At 30.9% G+C, this 21925-nt stretch overlaps 1 protein-coding gene across 2 annotated transcripts; it reads right to left on the reverse strand.

The window, feature by feature from the left end:
- Positions 1–4630: 4630 nt before the first annotated feature.
- LOC105165219 (pleiotropic drug resistance protein 1) lies at positions 4631–11370 on the reverse strand. Of its 2 annotated transcripts, XM_011084196.3 has the most exons (21): positions 10906–11370; positions 10688–10808; positions 10200–10373; positions 9954–10113; positions 9770–9846; positions 9622–9675; positions 9441–9531; positions 9048–9349; positions 8676–8957; positions 8270–8586; positions 8023–8183; positions 7834–7937; positions 7595–7745; positions 7268–7512; positions 6838–7170; positions 6449–6739; positions 6112–6329; positions 5788–6015; positions 5522–5693; positions 5158–5412; positions 4631–5065 (listed from the first exon to the last, which is right to left on the reverse strand). In XM_011084196.3, exons 1-21 carry the CDS (start codon positions 11256–11258, stop codon positions 4805–4807), a joined length of 4350 nt encoding a protein of 1449 aa, XP_011082498.1. In that variant the 5' UTR covers positions 11259–11370; the 3' UTR covers positions 4631–4804. The 2 variants fall into 2 exon arrangements, with proteins under 2 accessions (XP_011082498.1, XP_088740168.1); XM_088884042.1 differs by having other exon boundaries at positions 9441–9675.
- Between the last annotated feature and the right edge of the window lie 10555 nt (positions 11371–21925).

The raw sequence follows: 21925 nt of genomic DNA on the forward strand, positions 1-21925 counted from the left end.
TTATTTTTACAAAGAGGGAGGGGGGAGGGGTATCGCATGAATAGAAATAATTTTTTATTCAGAAGAAATTACGGGCTAATTTATTTATGTTTCGGATCGTGTTTTTTAGAAGAATCTAAACCTTGATCAGTTTTGTCACGAGGGGCTACTGTTCTTCACGAATTTCATGGTTTCAATTAGTGTCCCGATGTTTTTTTAAATATTTTCTATTTTTCTTAAATGTTCTTTTTAATTTGGAGTCCTTAGAAACTTGGAGTCTGGAGACAAGTTCTTTAATTATTTTTTATAATATTACGGGTTAATTTAGTTTAAGTGAGAGGAAATGAGAAGTGAAAGGGAAAGGGGGTGAGAAAGGCAAAAAAAAAAAAAGAAAAAGAATAATAATTTTTTTTCTTCAAATTATTTGGCTTATTTTTGTTTGATACAAGAAAAATAAATAGAAAAAATATATATATAGATTGTAAATCTATAGATGTATAAAGATTCTATATTTATTATAAAAATAATAAATTTTGGGTAGAATTTTATTTTAACAATTCAAATTATATTTTAGGCAAATGATTGTAATATACATATTTTAGGGGTGTAAATAATACGCGAATTTTCATCATAAAAAAATGGGTAAATTATATTTTGCCCTCAGAACAATGACTCTTTTTACACTTTATCATCGAATTTTTTTTTGTATCAACTTACCATCTCAACTTTGCGGAATTTGCACTTTTGCCATATATGGTCTTTTTCTATTGATTTTTCTGCCGAAAAAATATCACATATTTTACATATGTGAAAAATATCACATCACATAACCCTTAAATATCACATGTGCATTGCATATAATGTTTTTTTCAATAGAAAAATTAGTTAAAAAATAATTATAAATAAAAAAATGTAAATTAAATTCCAAATTAATTAACTGATCCCTAATAATATTGTTTTCTGGGACTTCAATGTTTGAACCAAGCATCAAAGCAGAACAAGAAAAGTAGTAATGTTGAAACAGAGAGTTCCATTCTACTAAAATCATTGACTTGACCTTGGCCTACATATAATTCTTCCTTAATTAGGAAAAAAAAAACAATAAAATAATAATAACAATCTAGGACATGCATATATTCAAATATAGGTTTAACGTGTAATTTATCTTTACGTGATATTGCAAATGAGCAAATTATTTTCTATTTAAAAAAAGGGTTAATTATATTTTGTCATCTGAACTATGACCGTTTTTACACTTTGGCATCTAAACATTTTTTGTGTCAACTTACTATCTCAACTTTACGAAATTTTGCATTTTACCATTTATAACTATTTTTCTACCAAGTTGTTTTGCAAAAAAAAAAAAAACACATCACATGCAGTGCACATGTGATATTTAAGGGTTATGTGATGTGATATTTTTCACATATACAGAGCATGTAATATTTTTTCGGCAAAAAAATCAGTAAAAAAACCGATCATATATGGTAAAGTGTAGTTTTTTAAAGTTGAGATTACAAATTGACACAAATAGTTTATATGCCAAAATATAAAAACGAGTATAAGTCGGATGGCAAAATATAATTTACCAAAAAAATAATCATTTAATGAAGCAATTTATGTAGGCCAGAGGGATAAATTTCTATTTTTTTTTATATATAGAAAGATAATTAATTCATTAATAATATGTCAAGATGGTTGCTTCCAATTTTTTTGTTCAGATGCAATATTATCCTTTTAAATACTTTTAGAAGTATGCTTCCAATACGTGCATGTCCAAAATCTATAATATTTATGAAAGATGTGGGAAAATGTTTATTAACAAAAATATCCTTAAATATATTTAAATATTCACAAGATATCAATTTAGGATTTAGGATTTTTAATCAATTTTCAAATATGTTGGTCGGGATTTTGAATTAGGCAAGGAAATTAATGATGTGAGACGCACTAAAAATACTAATAATACTAATAAAAAAATTTCATATTACATAAATAATGATGTGAGACACACTAAAAATTTGATATTAATATTACCAAAAGTTGTAATTAAACCCTAAAATATCGATATTTAATAATATATTTTTCTTTTATTAGTCAGAATATAATTAATATGTATATTTATCTTAAGAATGAAATATTAACATAATACACATATATTTAAAATATTATATATTAATTTTCACATGCTAATTTTATATATTATAATTATTTCATATTTTTTAAACTTATTGTTATATATTATATGTTTTCAAAGATTTATAAATCTTTATTAAATAATAAATATGTTCTAATTTAAACACTTAAAATTGGTAATATATCAATTTTTTAATATAGTAATAGTTTAAAAAAATTGTATATTTTATACACAATTATTATTTCGAATTGTAACTTAAATATAATTTAAATAATTGTTTTATACATATTAACTCTTTCATAGATGTTTAAACGTATTTTCAAGTATAGTAATTCCACAAAAACATATAAAGTATACAAATAACATATTTTTCATTAGATATATTGAATATATATTTTATATTTTAATTTCTATAGTGTATGTAAAGATTCGTGCAAATTATTATTGACTTATACCTGCAGATCAAATTATTATTGACTTATACTTATATTAAATTATTATTGCATACATATATATACACAATTATACATATAATACTAATAAAAAAATATAAAAATATTATAAATTATACATACTTATGTATATATTATATACCTATTATAATAATAAAAAATATTCAAAAAATTAGAGGGGGAAGGGGGTAGGGGTAGGCGACGACTAACGATAGTACTGATATGGGAATATTTATGTAATAGTAAAATACAAAAGTAAAGAGTACCAAAAAATTGAATGTAAAATGTATATTTGTCAAACAATATACAATACCGTATCAATACTTTTCAAACTTACTTTCTTTACTTTTTTATCGGAAATGATTACATAATTACGTCAATATTAATAAATTGAGCAATATATTATTTCGATGGATAAACTCTCGTTAAGAGAAACAAACAATTATTACTCATTACACTAAATTCGTATTAAGTAAGATAAATGCGATGAAACCTAAAGAACGCAGTCGTTTTATTTTGCCAAGAGCGACGTGGTAGTGTGCCCTAATTTTCGCTTTCGTCCCCAAATTACTAATCTAAAATTAGATTTTCTCTGTGATGAGGGTAATTATTAAATGACCAAAATATCCTTATTTTTTAAAGGATTTTACTGTTAATGTAGGATTCGCGTGTGGCGAACCGACCCGCCCGACCCGGATCCATATAGCCAACCCATCTATCCAGCCGTCGGATTGCATGACATCAGAGCACCTAGATGATGCCACGTGTCACCCACCCATGCGGTATCATACCACTATGTATACTTGCATTTATGAATATTTCAAGGAGCGCAATTTATTACTTTTCTTGATCTCATTCGTCCTCACTTGATCGCTTTCGACCCCACATTTCTAACTTAAATATTGGAGGACCTTCGCTGGGGGCTACCCAACTAGTCTTACGTTTGCTCTATTTTCAGAATCTACTAATAGGAAGCTCGAAAGAAAGATCCAGAAACCAGGTCCAGCGACCCGATCCGAAATTTGTACGACCTACGTCACTCTATCTTGAACAATTATAGTTGAGTACAACGTCTGAGTAGTGCAAAAAATAAACTACGACATCTGAAGATAAGTTGCTGTGAGAATTCCAAGTATCTTTTGTTTCATGGTTTGCTTATTGTATTTCCTTTATTAAGGCAGGTGATTGAAATTAAAGCTACCAATTAGGTTGGAAATTTCATATTTTCATCCCTTTCTGCACTCCTTTTTGGATTTTTTTGCTGAAAAAATATTGTGGTGGGTGTTGTGTCATGGTTTCAGAGGGTGATGTCGCGATTTCCGAAGGAAGCACGACTTTAAGCGAAAGCCGTCGGATCTTTGGGAGGGATGTGGACCGTGCGATTGAAGAAATTGGGCAAATCCCTAACTACATACGGCGTCGTTCTGGACTAATTAGGGCTCAATCAATCGGGAGCAGAAATTGGGGATTTTTGGCACAAGCTGAACATACACAAGGAGACCCACAAACCTGCCACGCGGCGGTGAGAGATGCGCGTGAACAGTTCTGCAGATGGATTGCCATTTTGGGGCTGTCCTTGTACTGCCATTGAAGCCACCTGCACCAGCTGGATGAAGGACAGACAGCACCTCTTTTTGCTGCAGATTTTTTAATGTTTTTACAGCTTTAATTTCCTTGTCTCTTTTGTCTGAATGGTTATGTATAGGCAAGGAACGTTTGAAGGGGATTATGAATAAAATTAGTATTACTTTCTCTTCCTCTCAACTCTTTGTTCTCTTCTTTCCCACCACCTTCTTCTTCATTTCAATTCTGCAATTCTAAACTTCAAATCTGTTACATGTTGTGAATGAAGTACGCGAACTGAGGAACATAAATATATATATATAAGTGGATTGATTGTGATGAAGTTTTTGATGATTTTGTTTCGACGTATGATGGTGGATGAGATATGGAGGTGCTTATTTTTGAATTGAGACGTACAAGTAAAGAAGAAAATATAACATTGTCTTACAATAAAATATAGAAGAATATCAAATGAGAAAGCAAGAAAACTAAGGGAAAATTGACAAGTAAAGACTTGTATTAAACGATTAAAGAACTTTCACTTTTACATAAGAAGCCAATTCACTTAAATTTTGAATATTATAGAGATCCTAAGATTTCATGTATAGAGAATTTCAGACATTTTTTTAACTAGTAAAGTAGATATATGACTTGCTGAATTAAAAGAAACATTTTATCTCCTCTGGAAGTTGAATGTCCTGATGGAATAGGCGAAGATGAAAGTGAACAGGACGACGAATCCAAGAAGTATAGCTGCAACCATTCCGAGCATATCGTGTCTGAAACCAAAGTAATTTCTCAAGAATTCTTCCACTGTTTCATCACCTCCCTCCATCTGATCCTTAATCTCTCCAAATTGAGATACTATGATACCGTACAAGGTGTAAGCAACGGGAGTTGCCCAGTAGTACCATCTCCACCACACAGGGATTCTCTGTTTTTGGCAATTATGAACATTAGTTGATGCTTGTGAATTTGATGTATTTATTCTATGAATAATAAAATAAAATGGTTGCTCGAACTTACTGGTCGGGGGACGATAAACCCTGAGAAGAGATTCCAGATAGCGTAGAAGAAAGAAGAGATAATGGCGGCAACATTGTGATTAGGAGTGACAGCCACAGTCATCATGCCGTAGAGGACAAAGTACAACAATGAGAAGAATAAGAAATATATAAACCAGAAGAATTTTTCGGCGTTCCAGTCGAATCCCATCATTGAGTAGACTATGAGACCATATACGATCGATTGTACGAATACGTAAGGGATTTCAATGAGGAACTGCACAGAGAAAATGCATGATAAGTAAATCTCGACTTTCAATTAATTGTCGAATGCACACATGTTTAAGTTTCTGTTGCTTAACAGATTATAGATTTTAACCACTCACCTGTGAGAATGCATATGGCAAAGCCGAGTACATTCCAGCTGCTCTTTCTCTGTAAAAGACTGTTCGCTCAATGGCCACCACGGGTTGTACTGTAGAACCATATTGGAACCCCAAAAAGTTGATAGCAGCATACATGGATCCCATGGCATTAAATAGATCTTGTCGAGTAGTCCTGCAATTCGTTATGTCCCAACAGAATTAGCACTAATCTAACGAAATGGATTTTGACAAGTTTAAGGTTTGTTTTATTTTTTCTGACTACTTACCATTTGGATCCAAGGTCCCAGAACATTGTCCCAAAAATAAGGGCTATGAAGGTTGTGAACAAAAATCTTACGGCTGTGTAAGGTGGATTCCGCCAGTATGACCAGTGTTGTTTCCACAGACAAGCAATGCATTGGGTGAGGAAAGATTGTGAGTATTTAGTAGGGAAAAACAGATCTTTTGTGCCAGGGCGAGGAATGCTTAATTCCTTGATTAGGGCTTTGTTCCTCCTGTAATTTTTTACACATGAGATTATTAGCATGTTGTAAGAATATTATTTTTGCATAAGAAAACATTTAATTTGACAATGAAGGAAATCAACTAACGTGTATAGTTCTGAGCTTTTGTAGTGGTCAGCAAAGTCAACCCCCAAGACCAGTTCTTGTGCGGAAGTAGTGACTTCCAACATCCAGGTAGCTGGATTGTAACCATCTTTAATCTTCGGTACTCCTTCAATCCCCTCAAAGTACTTGATCAAATGGGAAGAGTGGTGACCTAATGGTCCAACATATATTTCTTCGCCTCCGCGTTTCATCAGAAATAGCTGTCATATCATGTTAGCTTGGTTACTCATTCGTACAGAATAGCAAAATGTTATTTTAGTATCATGCAAAGCGAAATAATAAAAATGCTAAACGTCTATATTGCTACGATCTAGCTTACCTCGTCAAATGCTTCAAATATGTCGATGCTAGGCTGATGGATTGTGCAAACTACTGTCCTTCCTGTATTTACTGTATTCCTGACTGTTCTCATCACAATTGCAGCAGCTCTTGCATCAAGCCCAGAAGTTGGCTCATCCATAAATATGATCGAAGGGTTTGCTACGAGTTCAACTGCAATTGTAAGCCTCTTCCGTTGCTCAGTTGAGAGACCATTGACTCCTGGCAACCCAACTAGTGCTCCCCTCAATGGGGTAAGTTCTACGAGTTCCATGACCTCCTCGATGAACATCTGTAAGCAGAAATAAAAAAGATGAACTCAGTATGACTCATGAAGTTTCCCTGTGGTAATTTAGTTCATATCATAGAATGATGTCTCAAAGTAGAAACCTTTCTGGTTTCAGCATCAACTTCTTGGGGCAATCTCAACCAAGCTGAGTAAACAAGGGACTCATAAACTGTAACATTCGGAGAATGGATGTCGTTCTGCTCACAATATCCAGAAATCCTAGCAAATGTTGCTTGGTTCTTGGGGTATCCAGATATTGTGATATTTCCGTCAATATATCCACCTGTTTTTCGTCCAGCTAGGACATCCATCAATGTTGTTTTACCTGCTCCACTAACACCCATCAAAGCTGTGAGAACGCCTGGCCTGAAAGCTCCACTCACACCCTTCAAGAGCTCCAATTTATCTTGAGTAGCACCTTGAGCTTTCATTTCCTGCAATTCATAAAGCTTATTTAGAGATTAATCAATCTGATGTATACTCTTTTTGATAAAACAATTATTGTTCATTTCTTTTTTAGTTTCAACATACCGCTGGCATGTCCACTGAGTATCTGACGTCGTCAAATGTGATAGAATGTGGTTCAAATGGAAGAATCATTCCTCTTTTCCTGTTCCCATTGGCTTCTATGGCATCTACTCTCGTGGATGAGGATCCAGAGGAGATGCTTCTACGTGTACTCTCATTAACTCGAGCTGAAACTCGCCTGATAGAGCCATCCTTTTGGGCATCATCTTCAGTTTCTTCTGGTAATACAGCTTGAGGCTTTTCAAAAGCTGCATCATTTTTTTAACATAATTAATTGTTGAAAACACAATTTATAACATACTTGAAAGTGCATAAAGTTGAAAAACTCACGTTTTAGATACGTTAGAGACAAAAGGTAGAGGATGTTGAATAGCCATACAAATCCAAACAATCCCCCTACTCCTATCCAATACCAATATGCTTGAGGAAAGAACCCCCGAGACTCCATGACAAGAACTCCCAATTTGGTTCCATTTTCCAACTGTAAAATGAAAATATCTTGATTAGTCTTGTATAATAAAATGTGGAACATGCAAAACCCTGAAGCCTGGATTGATGCATTAACTTACTCTGCTCCAACTGTTCCCTGTGAATTCATTAACAATAATTGCATTCTGAGCATACATCAATGGTGAGGACCAGTAGCCCCATAGCCACCACTTCTTTACATCCTCTGCAGTGGCAATAAAATATTTTATGAGAAATGAGGAGCCCATTTACTGTAAAATGGATTTGTACATTTGATAGGGGTTTTGTACCTCGTGATAGGACAATGCCACCTAATGCGAAGAGCATAAGCAGCGCAAACAAGCCAAATGTGTTTGCGACTATCATGTTCCTACCAGCTGCCCCTATAAATCTGAACAATGCGGATGCTGACTGATGCACAAGTAAAAGCAATAGGTACTGCTTCATTAACCTGTGACAAAGACTCTTTATCAGTAAATTATGTTTGACAAAGTGAGAGAACATATTATACATGAGGCAATAGTTTGTAAGTCTTACCTTCCTACATTAGGATCGAATCCAATTACATAGTAAGTGAGAAACGTCCATATAGCTACTTCAAGGAAAGTAACTGGTATTTTCAGGATCCATGAGGGAATAGCATATGCCCAGGGAGGGAAGAAGAACATATCCCTTTGTTTGTAGAAGACAGGAAGCTTCTGAATTGTCATTGCAAGCTCTGTCAGTCCATTGAACATGACCATAATGACAGTGAAAAATAGCGCACCAGTGTATATCCCTCCATCTTCTAGAGTATCTTTGTGCATCTTCGTTCGCAAAAAGACTGTCATTGCCGTAAGTGCCATTACAGTAAGCTGAAAGCAGACACAGAAAATTACTCTCAGTGACATGCCTCCAACTTGACATAATTGGTGAAAGTGAGTTCAAGTTTGTAAATACTTGCCTGGAAGATCTTGAAGAAAAAGACAAATGAGTTTCTCTTCATCAATAAGAGTTCTCTGTCAGCGCATGCTTTCAGAAGTTCTTTGTCTCCAAGACCATACTTTTGTTTTGTCAAAGCAGCAGGATGGCTTTTGCTCTTATCAAATGGAATTGCAAGTTCATCTCCAAGTTTCCTGCCGAATGCAAATGATTGGAATGCCTCTGCAAATTCACTTACTGGGATGAATCGGTATGGCTCATCCTTATTTGCCCAGTATTGTTTCTGATCTTTCTTAGATGTCACCTGCACATTAATTTCAATCTCTCATCAGTTAGAACCAATAAGAGACTATATACTAAAGATTTTGTCACTTCATTATTTCTTTTTGCTCACTTCTTGCAAGAAATCAGCCACTCCTTTTCGTTCAGGGCATTTGAAACCCATGGATTCAAAAAAGTCTAGCACATTGTCTCGAGGACCCTGATAAACAATCTGGCCATCAGCCAACAGCACGATGTCATCAAACAGATCATACGTCTCTGGTGCTGGCTGCAGGAGGGAGATGAAAGCAGTTCCTTTCATAATATGGACGTATTGTCGAAGCATATTTACGATTTGGTAAGTTGTGGAACTGTCCAATCCAGTTGATATCTCATCCATGAAAAGTGCCTTCGCCGGCCCAACCAGCATTTCTCCTGTGAGTTTTCACACCACAAATCAGTCTTTATATAAAACCACTGAACAAGTTTTCATTTGATTTCAAGTGCTTGTGTTTAGTTTGTTTACCAGTTGTAACACGCTTTCTCTGTCCCCCAGAAATACCCCTTATCATTTCATCTCCGACCAAAGTATCAGCACAAATGTCGAGCCCCAGAACCTGAAAAGAACAAGGTGATACATATCTTTGAGAACTCTGTGCTTGAGGATTCTTATAAGCGTTGAAGCTAAAAGCTTTAGTTCCTGGTACCTTCAGAATGTAATCTGTGACCACATTTGCTTCATCTCCTTCTGTAGCTGCTGCCTGTAGTATTGAAATAGCATTATTAGATTCTTGAACCAACTGACTACAAGAAAACTAGTTTTAAATACAGAAAGAAAGCTGTCATGGCATTTACCTTCATGTACATATCAACATCAGGATCAGGTTTAATATTTGCTGCTTTTTCTCTCCTTGACAGTTCTGCCAACATCTCTGTTTAACAATATAAAACTCTCAACAGTTAATTAAAAACACAAACAACTGAATTTTCTGGTAAAGAAACTAACATATATACTATACAATTTAATAATTCTACGAACCGTATCTTGAGCCAACCCCCTGGAATCTGGCTGAATATGCTAAGGTTTCTCTTACTGTCATTTCTCCGATATGCAAATCATGTTGACTGATATAGGCTGCAGTTCTCTGAGGTACAAATTCTTCCATTCCATGTCCATTGTAAGTGATCCTTCCTGAAGTCTGGCGCAATATGTTTCATTTTATAAATTAGATTTTGCAGGATAAGAAAATGATTATTCATGAAGAAAGTGAAGTTGGTTATTTACCTTCAGAGTTGGATCAAGCTTTCCAGCCAAAGCCAACAAAAGGGTTGTTTTTCCTGAACTTGGAGGGCCTAAAAGCAAAGTCAGCCTGCATGGCTTGATGATACCACTCACATCCTTAAGGATAGTAAAAGGCTTCTTTCTACTTGGAAGTACATGGAGAAAATTCAGAATTCCCTGCAAGATATGAGAATTCTAAGTTCAAATGCACCTACATATACACCTCCTGTGTTTAAATACATTACAAAAATTTACATTAACATCTCTGCCATTGTATTTTTTATTATCGATTCTCCACCGGTGGTTTTCAAGAGGTATATTATAATATAAAATGTGACTATACAAGGTACAATGTAATTTTCAAGACAGATTCTTTTTTTACTATATTTTAACTTTAGGGCTGTCAATGTTATTATTTATTAAAAAAAATTCTTTTGCTTGCCTTTTGTTTTTATTTTTTCTTTTTTCCATTTTTTGGAAGTTTTCCATACCTCCATCATGTTAATATTGAAGTTCACAAAAGTAGGCAAAGCCCTGCTTGCAGTATAGGCTTCTGCATCAACATTGAGATGCTCGTATCTCACTTCTATAGTAGGAATATCAATCCCAACTCTGAAAACCAACGCCACACTTAGTTAGAAAAAATAAACCGGATCATATATTTTTTAACTGAGTTTCAAGCAAACACATAAAAGAAGGAAAGAAATACCTATCAATTCTGTTCCTGAGCTTCAACAAGAACTTCTCATTGTCCTCCTCTACAGTATTCACCAGCCTTTCCACCAGATTCCTCTTGTCCTGGAATCCAAGACTCTGAACATCAACCTCATTCGCGCCTTTTGATCCAAACAACAGCCCTTTCCTGAGACGATCAAATGTTGGCAATTTCTCCAGGGCAGCCCATTTCAGGGCTTCTTCATCATCCTCTTCTCGTGATGACCGTGAAAACACCTCAATACCTGTGTTTCTCCATATGTTTGAGCTGTTAGCCCTTAAACTCTCTCTCTGCCTCTTGCTTGCTCTCATGCTGCTACTACCTTTGTAAATGTCATCTGTATCCATTCTTCCTACAGCCCAGTGATATCACAAACCCTTTACTTGAATTCCAATTTCAAGAATAAAGAAAGAAAATTACAAGTTTTGAGGTTTAAGGTATGGTTTTGCAATGAATGAATTGTTATGATGGTGGGTGATTTGTTTGGTTTATATAGGTGTGCATGTTGAAGTGGTGGTGGCTTTTAATGTCCAACTGGTGGGTCTTTTTTTTATTAATTTTAGTTTATGGATATCTGTTTACTTTTTTGAGTTGAAAAGTTGAAATTATTGAATGAATTGTATCTGAATTGTTGGAGGTCGTCTGTTTGGAAATGCCACCATGTTTGACCCTTGACGACCACTCTATATAATTGAACGTTCTCTCCTCCCCAGCTCTTGGTAGATTCAGTTGTCATTGTCATTAGAAAATATTGTACTCTATTTTGCATATTCGTCCTTATAGTTTTAATTTTCACTCATTAGGTCCATAAAACCTCAACATGAGAGCAGGGTCATTTAAAAAAAAAAAACATTATTTATTCTGGAAGGACTCTTTTTTTTTATTTAATTTAATATTTTGGGTAATTTCATTAATACCCCCAAAATTAGCGCAAAATACATAAACACCCCTTGTCTTTTGCAAGAGTGTTTGTGCAATATTTTCCAAGAGGTGTTTGTATAAGTTTTACCACTAACTAGGGGATGTAGTTGTAATTTTACAAAAAATACGCAGTATTTCTATACTTTGATATAACCTTATATGGTGTGAATGTATTTTACCCATATTTATGGATTTAGGATTTTGATGAAAAAGAAAAAAGATATAGAAAATAAATTTGTCCATCCACTGCTAATTCTAGACACCATATTTGGACTTGAACAATTATTTTACATTTGTGAGTTCAAATTCCATCGAATAAGTAAAAATTTCATAAAATACCCACATATGAAAGTGGATTTATTCATTGTCATATTCAGCAACATATAGTACTTATTTTATATACAATATATATTAAAATATTTTAAATTAATAGTACCCCTTTCATTACAGCTAAATATTTTTATCACTGTTCATTTTTACTTACAAGAATAATATAGAATAGACCCTTCTTCAGTTTTTTAGAATTTCTGACAAAGGATTAGTCTTTGAGTTGAAATTGAAAAAAAATGTCAGAAGATATTTAATCACGTGCCTCAGTATATCCCTATTTGACTATTTCATTTTATATATCTAATTCCCCCCTATATTTAAATATGTGATCTTTTTCCCTCCGCCCTCTCTCAAAATGATGATAATAGTAACAGTAACAGTAATAATATATTAATAGGAATAGCAAGAGTAACAGTAATAGTAGGAATACTAAAAGTAGTAATAATAATAATAGTAAGGAATAATTGCACTGTCATCGTCGGTGTAATTATACGTAAATTTTTTATCGTTTGAAAAATTATGTTTAGCGTCTTTAATGTTTGTTTCATCTGGTAAATAGATTTATCTATTAATTAAAATTTATTGAATTTATTCTAAATCAAACAAATCTTTTATGACCAAATTAACTTTATATGGGAGAAGATGCATCACACATACATTAGTGTACGAAAATATTTAGTCATAAACTATTTATTTGACCTGCAATAAGTTAATATTAAATCAATCGATGGTAAATATAATTTTTTTTTCTTATATCATAAAATTCAGTGAATTTTGATTAATTGTTGAATTTATTTGTCAGAAAAATCAAATATTAAAGGTGTTAGATATAATTTTTTAAATTATAAGAAATTTACGTACAATTAAATCAGATTTCATAAGATTAATAATAATTGATGGGCCCCCGCCCGAGTGTTTTAGTTACGAGGTTAAAAAGGAAAAGGTTAATCTTCGGATGAGGTTCGATTCGAGAAGTTGAATTTTATTTAGAAAGTACTTTTTTATTTTTCTAGAAGAATTGGATGTGTATCTTTTTCCTTCAGAAACATAGACCGTTTTGTTGGGTGGTTGGTACTCCACGGAGCTTACGTACGTGCTCAAATCAGCAACATCAAAAGTTAGATGAGTTGATTTGAATACGTATTTGCTCCAATCAGCAACCTCCAACCTTAAATTATTATTATTTTTTTTTTTATGTAATTATGATGAGTTTGAATATATTTATAATAATAAATATGGACTTCACCACTTTATGTCGTATATTGGATTATTCTGATATTTAATATAATTATAAACACTTTATCAATACTCTTGATTCTAATGATTGTCTGACAACTAGCTCAATCTGTTAGTGTTTATTTTGACTTTCATTCGTATTTTTGTGGTGAATTGATCAAAATGACTTTGTGGACCATGAAATATAATTTTTTTTTATTTTTTAAAATTTTCTTATGGATGGACTTAAAAATATATTATTTATTGTAAAATGGGATTAATTCTTAATGTGATAGATGATTGAATTGTAATGATCCGACAAATTTTGACTGAAGATTCATTCATGATGATTAAGAATAGTCGTGACGATAGATATTAGTAGTGATAAAATATAAAGTGATAATTTTAAAATTATTACTGAAAATATATGAATTATCAATCTAATGACAACACTAATACAATCATAATTATGTTTTATTGCAACTAGATTGCGAATAGTGTGTACTTGTGGTAGTAATACTTTATAATGACAATTATGTATAATTATTTCGTCAATATTTATTTAATGTCATATCATTTACTCAAATATTATCACAATTAAAAGTGTGAACACATTATAATAATAGAACAAAAGTACTTGTCACTTGATACGTCTTAACAACTTTGTAGTATACTATACGTATTTTTTTAACATACTTTAAAATGAAAGGTAAATTACAATAATCTTTTACGTGGTTTGTCATAATTACGAATATTTTCTCATTATTTGAAAAAGTACAAATATTTCTCTGATATTTGACGAAATTATGTAACCCTGGGATGGAGGTATGAAATTGTCAACTTTACCTTTACTGTTTTTTTTTATTCTATTAAAAAATAAAATTTTAAAAAAATCGAATGGGTTGGATAATTTTTTTTAAAAATTAAAAAAAAAATATCCACTTAATTGATAAAAAATTAAAAAAATAAAATAAAATTATAATTTTTGATCTACAATGGCGTTTTAGTCAGTTCACCACAAAAATAAATGGAAACTTAACGAATTGGGCTATTGTGTGACAATCGTTAAAATCAAGGGGATATTGATAATTTTTCAAATAATGAGGGGCTATTCATAATTATGCCAAACTTTAGAGAAGTCGTCATTTATTGTTAAATTAAAATGTATATAATAAAATACATATAATAGTTAATATTAGATTTATAAAAAAGTTGTGGTAAAAAAAATACAGATTTAATATTAGAGACTGAAAAAAAACCTATTAAAAAGTAACAGGAGATAAATATATAAAATTAAATATTAAAAAAAAAGTACGAAACGGCATATAGAAATAAATAAAACACTAAAAGAGTGTTCTCCCTTAATAATAAAATATAAATAATTAGTGGTAATTTTAATATTATTATTTAAAATTTTATTGCTAGTTAATATTCTCGTCTTGTAGTAACATACAATCACTATAAAAAACATGACTTTTTATCACGGATTTATTCTTAATTATCATGGTCAAAAATTTAAAAAGTCATGATAAGTATTTATCAACTACAACTATGCAACGGCTCTGATTTAGTCGTTTGTTTCTATAAGTGCGGCCACAATATTGATCATAGCTAAAATGACAGCAATTGTTGATTGAACGTGGTCAAAATCTAAATTTTTGTATTGATTTTCTTTTATTGCAGTAAACATTATCGATTTATTATAATCTTTAAATTATAGAAAATATCCATTTTTTCCATCATATAATACATACATTAATATTATTAAAGTATAAGTTTATCTTAGTACTTGAGTTGATGTTAAATTAAAACGAGTTTTAAAAATTAATACATGAGATTTGTCTGTCCGAAAGGAATTAAGATAATCTAGTAAATATGTATGTGTCAGTTAGTGGAGATTTGGTTACAATTAACTAAAAGTTATGGGTTAATTACATTTAAATCCTTCTCAAAAAAATATGAAATTGTAATTTAAAAAAAAAAAAAAGAAATTCAAAATCACACTTACGACCTCTTCAAAATCACACTAAGGATATGTATGTGTTTCCTTGTAAGAGAACAGTGGAACCCAAGAGCTGAGGAGTGCTAAGAAGTTTCAAGAAGGTTCTCCTAATATCGTGCTTTACTTTTCAGAAAATGTTGTAAATTTACAACTAAACCCCTTCTCGAATTACTCGTTATATTTCCCAAGCTCTTTCCTCTTTATTATATTGGTACTTTTTTGTCCCAAAATAAAGTTCTAAGGTGGTGGGTGTGGGTGGAATCTTCTCCGCATGTCTTTTATAAATTATATTTATAAATAACTACATTTCCCCCTTCTAAAAGTAAGTGTAATTACATTTAAATTTTTTATGGTTTAAAAAATTGCATTTAACACCTTTGAGGTTTGTTTTCATCTAATAAATAAGTCTTTTTATTAATTAAAACTCATTGAATTTGTTAATATTAACAAAAAAACTGAATAAAAATTGAAATTTATTCTCAATTCGCTGATTACTGACTTGTTGTTGTTCAAACAAACTTTTTTAGACTAAATTATCCTTACAATGGTGAAGATATACCTCCTTATATGCATTAACGTGTGAAGACATATGAGGGTAATTTGATCATAAAAAAAATTATTTGACCAGTAATAAGTCAATCAAGGGTTGATATAGATTTATCTGAATTTTTTGTTAATATCAGCAAATTTTGTGAATTTTGACTAATGGAATGACTTATTTGTTAGATAGAAACAAGCTCTAAGGGTGTTAGATCTAATTTCGAAAATTTTATGGGGTCTATGTGTAATTATACCAAATCTTGAAGGAGGGAAGTGTGATTATCTCTTATATTTATCAGTAACTGGTTGTCATTGCTCGCGGAGACAAAAAAAAAATGTGATAATTTAAAAAGTCTATAAGAAAAAAAATGTGGGGTGGGATGACAAAGAAAAAGTATATTGTAATAGTAAGTTTATTAAAAATATAGAATTTTTCAAGAAAAACAAACATGGATAAGTTTGCATAGAGAGGGACATGGAATTGTGAGATTATTAAAAAAAACTTTGAGATTACTATTTGACCAAATTTGTTTTGAAGGAAAGAAATAAATTTAAGTATAAATTTGGCTATCTAAGAATTGGTACAGTAAAAAGTTTTCTTTTAGGGAAAAATGTAGGGCACCCCCTGTGATATTGGTGATATGCATGATACCTTCTGTGATATAACAAATATCAAATTACTCCCCTGTGAAATTTTTATTGTAGCAATTAGATCCCTGCATGTCGAAGATGTACCACATTGGTCAATGTTGTGGCTGGGGGACCATATTTATGTTGTATTTTGACAATTCTGCCCCTCCATTAAATAAAAATCCAGTAGCTCATCTGTTATTGCAATTTCTCCTTTTTTCACTTGTTTCTCACGGTTTTTTTCTCCAAAAAGAGAGAAAATGTCAAGGTCAAGCTTCTCATTTTGGAAAAGCAAATCAAGACATAACACACAATCACTAGATCTGAGAATCCCAACTATGCATTTATGTGTGTGCAATTTGAAGGTCGAAATTAGAGTGGTGGAGTCACAAATAAAGCCCTCGAAAGGTAAGTTATATTATTGTTGTAGATATTAAGTTTGTAGATTTTTTCATTGGTTGGAGCCTGAAAGAGCTACATAGGCACCTAGTGGGTTTCCCCCAAAATTTCATGCTTAAGTACACGGTGGTGAAGAATTTTTCTGTGGCTGTGATGAATAGTGCAATTCGGACAATGGTGAGGAAGTAGTGTCATAACTTGCAGACTGGTGGATTTATTGGTATTAATGTCAAAGAAGAAATATTTGCTAGAAATGTCAGTTTTTGGATTGATGTTAGCAGTGTTCTTTTTGTATTTGTGTTATTTTTTTTGTTAAAATGAAGATAATGTAAACTAAACTTGTTAAACTCTGTTGTTTAAGTATTGTAGTATATATGTTGTGTCATGTATTAATTTATAGTATTTTAACATTTTGGCCTTTTTGTGACTAAATAATGGAAAAACAAAAATAAAGTTATTAGAATATTTACAAATGACGTCGGTATAAAAATCAGTCGTTTTAACTCTTTTCCAAAGGTGGATTTTCAAATATTTTGAGTGGATTTTATTTTTAGGATTCGTGGTCAGTCGCCTCTTTCTCTCTCTCTCTCTCTCTCCAGAAACAAGTTCGACAATAGGAACCCTAATTTTGACCCAGTAGTCAGCCTTTTCGTATATAAGGAGGGGTATTTTCATCTTTTTTCCTTTACACCAATGTTTAGTTTGTGCAAGAAGATAATGTGCTACATTGTTTAATTGATAGGGGGTAATTTGTATTTTTATTTATCACAGGGGGTAATTTTCTCTTTATTACTAACATTGGGGTATTTTGCTTTTGACCATTTTCTTTTATAATAATATGGATAATGACATCAATACTATGTTGAATAAGTTTTTTTTAATGTATAAGTTATAATTCGTATTTATAAGTATTTTATTATGGCGAGGTAGAGGTATTATAATCAAAAAGTTGTAGGTTCGAGTCCCATGAATATTTCTTTGCTTATTTTGAATGTGTCTATAGATTTAGAAATATCATTCTTTGAATTAATTTTGGCTAACGGAGAACTTATTTATTATATGAAAGCAAATTTCAGAATGTAATTTCCAAACTATAAGGAATTTATATGTAATTACACCAAACCTCAGAGGAGGAAAATATAATTATCCCTATAAAAAATAAAAATCTCTAATATATCCGAAATAACCTTAACCTCAAGATGCACACGGGCCGAGCTAAGCTAGCTTGTCCCAGGATCGATTTGAACCAATAAAAAACTGAGTTGGGCTGGTCCCAAATATTGAAACCTAGGACGAGCTCAGTCTAGTAGCCCAGGAGCACCTGATCTTGAGCCCTGCCTAGGCTGGGCCATTTCTTTTATAATAATAATGCATGACATATAAATTATATTTTATTCTCTTAAACTAACTATTTTAGTAGTTTTTTTTATATTTATGGAACTCTAAAATTAATTGTCATTATTGTTTTACTTCTAAATTTTTAGTACTTTAATTGATTAATATTTTCAAGTTTTTTTTAAATTTATTATCATCTAAGTTCATTATATAATATCAACTATTATTTTTCTAGTTATAATTTTTGTGTGATTTAATTTATTATTTATTGTATTTCATAATTCTACAAAAAAATTTAAATAATTGTTCAAAAGAAAACTTCAATTTTATAAACAAATAAAATAGGCACATTCGGGCCTGGTATGCCCTTGATCCAGATCTCAATAGAGCCAGTTCACAGGCTGGGTTTGGGTTTATAAATGAACCAATTGGAACCCATATAAAGGCCCAGGACCAATCACGAATAATAGTAGATTGGTCCTAGATCAGGTTTTTTCGAATTGATCCGTGCCGGTCTTGAGCTGGTCCGACCCACTGTGCATCTTGATTTTAGACAGAACAACCTGTTAAGCTAAAATTATTGGTATTAGGCTACTATTTATACATTAGTTTGGTCATATTGGATGTATCCATAAATGTGCTCCGCAGTTATTGGTTATGTATGTAAGAAGGGTAAATTGCATAAATCCTCCCTGTATTATATTAAATTAGCTAACAACTCCTCTGTATTAATAAAATAGACCAAAAAAAAAAGAAAAACCCACATTATTATTGTAAACCCTGCAAAAAGAGAGAAACCCCTTCTGTCAATAACAAACAACAAGTGCATGACATGCACTAATTATGTGAAAAGTGACCTAAATGCCCCATTTTGATATCAATTACACTCTATCCCCCACGCCCACCCCCCAAAAAAAAGGGAGCTTATAGATACTAATTCATTATTTTAGATAATATATTATTAAATAATTTAAATATACTTCAATAAGTTATATTTACTTATAGAATATATTAATTAAATTTTAAAATATCAAAAAGAATATAAAATTTTGAAAATTAAAATTAAAATTCTAATACAAAAATTAATATACTAAATTTCGCTTCCAAATTTAAATATCCCTATGACTATCAACCGAAATAAATTATAGAAATTGTATATTATTAACTAATTTAAATTATTATATATATTTTAAGAAATAATATTTATTTATAGAATATATTAATTAAATATCAAAAGACCATAAAGTATATCAAAATTTTAAGTTATATTATTTACCATAAACAATATTCAAATTAAATTTATCATTATATATATTTAAAATAAAATTTTAATACTTTTTTATTATTTTTGAATTTTAAAAAGATAAAATATTTTTAATTTATTTTTAAAAACATAATATATATATATATGTATATATTCTCTTTTGGCGGCGATGACCCTTTCTTCTTTGGCGAATCGCGGTTGCCCAGGTTGTCGTAACGATCGAGGCGGCGGTCATCTTTAGCTGCCTATATATATCCGTTGCTTATATATATATATATATATTTGTCATCGCTACTAAAGCAATGGTCATCCTTTGTCGTACATATATAATGTTATGTATATAATTGTGCATACGTATATAAATATAAAATATATTTTTAAAATTACTTACCATGAGGACCCTTCATTTTTAAATATTAAAGATCAATAATTGTTAAAATAAGATCATAATGGATAAAAACTAAAAAATTTTAATTGTTTTTACCTATTTCATTAAATTCACATAACACACAAAAATTTATGCAATTTACCCATAAAAGGAAGGTGATGTTGGGTGGATACAAATTTAGCATCCCAATTGTCCTATTCTCTATTTATGCACTTCAAAAATAGCAACCCTTATGCCACCTACACACATTTTTCTATTTAAATCGTTCAATACTTTACAGACTCAAGTCCCAATTCAAGTCTCAAAAGAAGTAGAACCACTATTAATTATTAATTATTTAAAAAAAAAGATAAATTACAAAGGACTCCTTATAAGTTTGCCTTAATTACAGATATTTTTTTATAATTTAAAAAATCATAAATATTTTTCTAAAATTATAAACCCTAACAAATACCCTCCTATAACGAGCTTTCATAAAAGGGTATTTGTCAGGGTATTTATAATTTTAATGGGATGTTTGTAATTTTTTAAATAACAAGATTGTATTTGTAATTATAGCAAATTTCAGAAAAGACTGATATTGACTTGATTTTGATTTTGAATACCAAATTTCAATATAAGAAAATATATTCCATCACACTTTGACCATAATTGGAAACTACTAAAAGACAATAAATTCCTTGGTGGCAATATTAAATTATGAACCCTTCACATTATTTATGATACAAATAATCTTATAATTCAATAAATCTATTTTTAGCTTTTTGCATACAAAATTTTGGCCCAAGTCTCCGCAAAGTTATCAATCTCCCCAAAGCAAAAAGACAAACAACAGTAAAGTTGGTCAGTTTTTGTCCCACAGTTCTTAAAACAATAATAAAATCAAAAATATATTTATTTATACGTATTTGCACTGAAAATATTTTACCATTATTCTCATCTTAATAATCAACCTTTTTTTAATATATCTACATACACGTAATTTTTCCCGATCATTAGTTTTTATAAATTAATAATGTATATATTTTTTTTATAATACTTTGATACGATAGCGCTAACTTCTAAATAAATAAAAAAGTACAATTATCAATTTATTTAAATAAAAGATGAACTTTATTTGATAACAATAATATAAAAAATAAAATTATCATTTTTATCAAACAAAAAAAAATTAATTTGACACTAGTAAGAACAAAAAATACAATCGCATCAATTAATCCAAATATATTCTCGTTGTCGCAAGAAAACCTATACAAAATTTCAAATTGAAACTGAAAGCAAACATGGGTTAGGCCCAAATTTCCAAAAGCCCATTAGATATGGGCCCAGCATTTCTTGAACTCATTGGGCCCATTTAGTTCCAACTGCCTACTGAGTCTGATTTGGGTCAAATCTACCCGGATCCAACTTGGGCCTGGCTCTTGTTGAACTCCACATTTTTTTTTATAATATTTATTATTAATATAAAAATAAATTATTCTAATTCAAATTTAATTAAAAATAATGAGGAAATGAATTTTTTTGTGATAAATAAATTATTTCCGCAAAATCTCTAATAATCAATAGTACAAATCTCATTTGTAATAAATAGTGTTGTTGTATGTAGGGATATAATTTATTTAAGTCGAGTTGAATACATTATTATTTAAATTATTATCAAGTCTTAAATTTTTTGCCTGAATTTAGTTTGATTATTTATACATTCTAATTAAAATGAATTAAACACGATCTGGGCGTGATTAATAGGATATTTTAAGTATATTTTATTATTTTGTACTAATCGAATTGAGTTGGAGTCGAATTCAAATTTATTTTATTACGTTTAATAAATTAAAGTTAAAACGATTTTTATCGAAAAAATTCAATTAAATATAACGTAGTTTAAATATATTTTTGGGCCTAGTTGTAATGGAGAATGGGTCAGTGAGGGCCGAAGCCCATGAATATAAAATCTGGCCCTCCATTGAAAGATCAAAAGATTCTGTCGTTG

The sequence above is a fragment of the Sesamum indicum genome, linkage group LG1 (genome assembly GCF_026168435.1).
Source record: "Sesamum indicum cultivar Baizhima isolate 11 linkage group LG1, ASM2616843v1, whole genome shotgun sequence".
Classification (NCBI taxonomy): Eukaryota; Viridiplantae; Streptophyta; class Magnoliopsida; order Lamiales; family Pedaliaceae; genus Sesamum; species Sesamum indicum.

Bases quoted from the DNA above. Each gene is read 5' to 3' on its own strand.
- LOC105165219 (XM_088884042.1), bottom strand. From the start codon at position 11,258: ATGGATACAGATGACATTTACAAAGGTAGTAGCAGCATGAGAGCAAGC. The intron at 8,587-8,675 runs GCAAGTATTTAC...GTCTGCTTTCAG, and splicing joins TTTTCTTCAAGATCTTCCAG to CTTACTGTAATGGCACTTAC. The intron at 8,184-8,269 runs GTAAGACTTACA...TCTTTGTCACAG, and splicing joins TTCGATCCTAATGTAGGAAG to GTTAATGAAGCAGTACCTAT.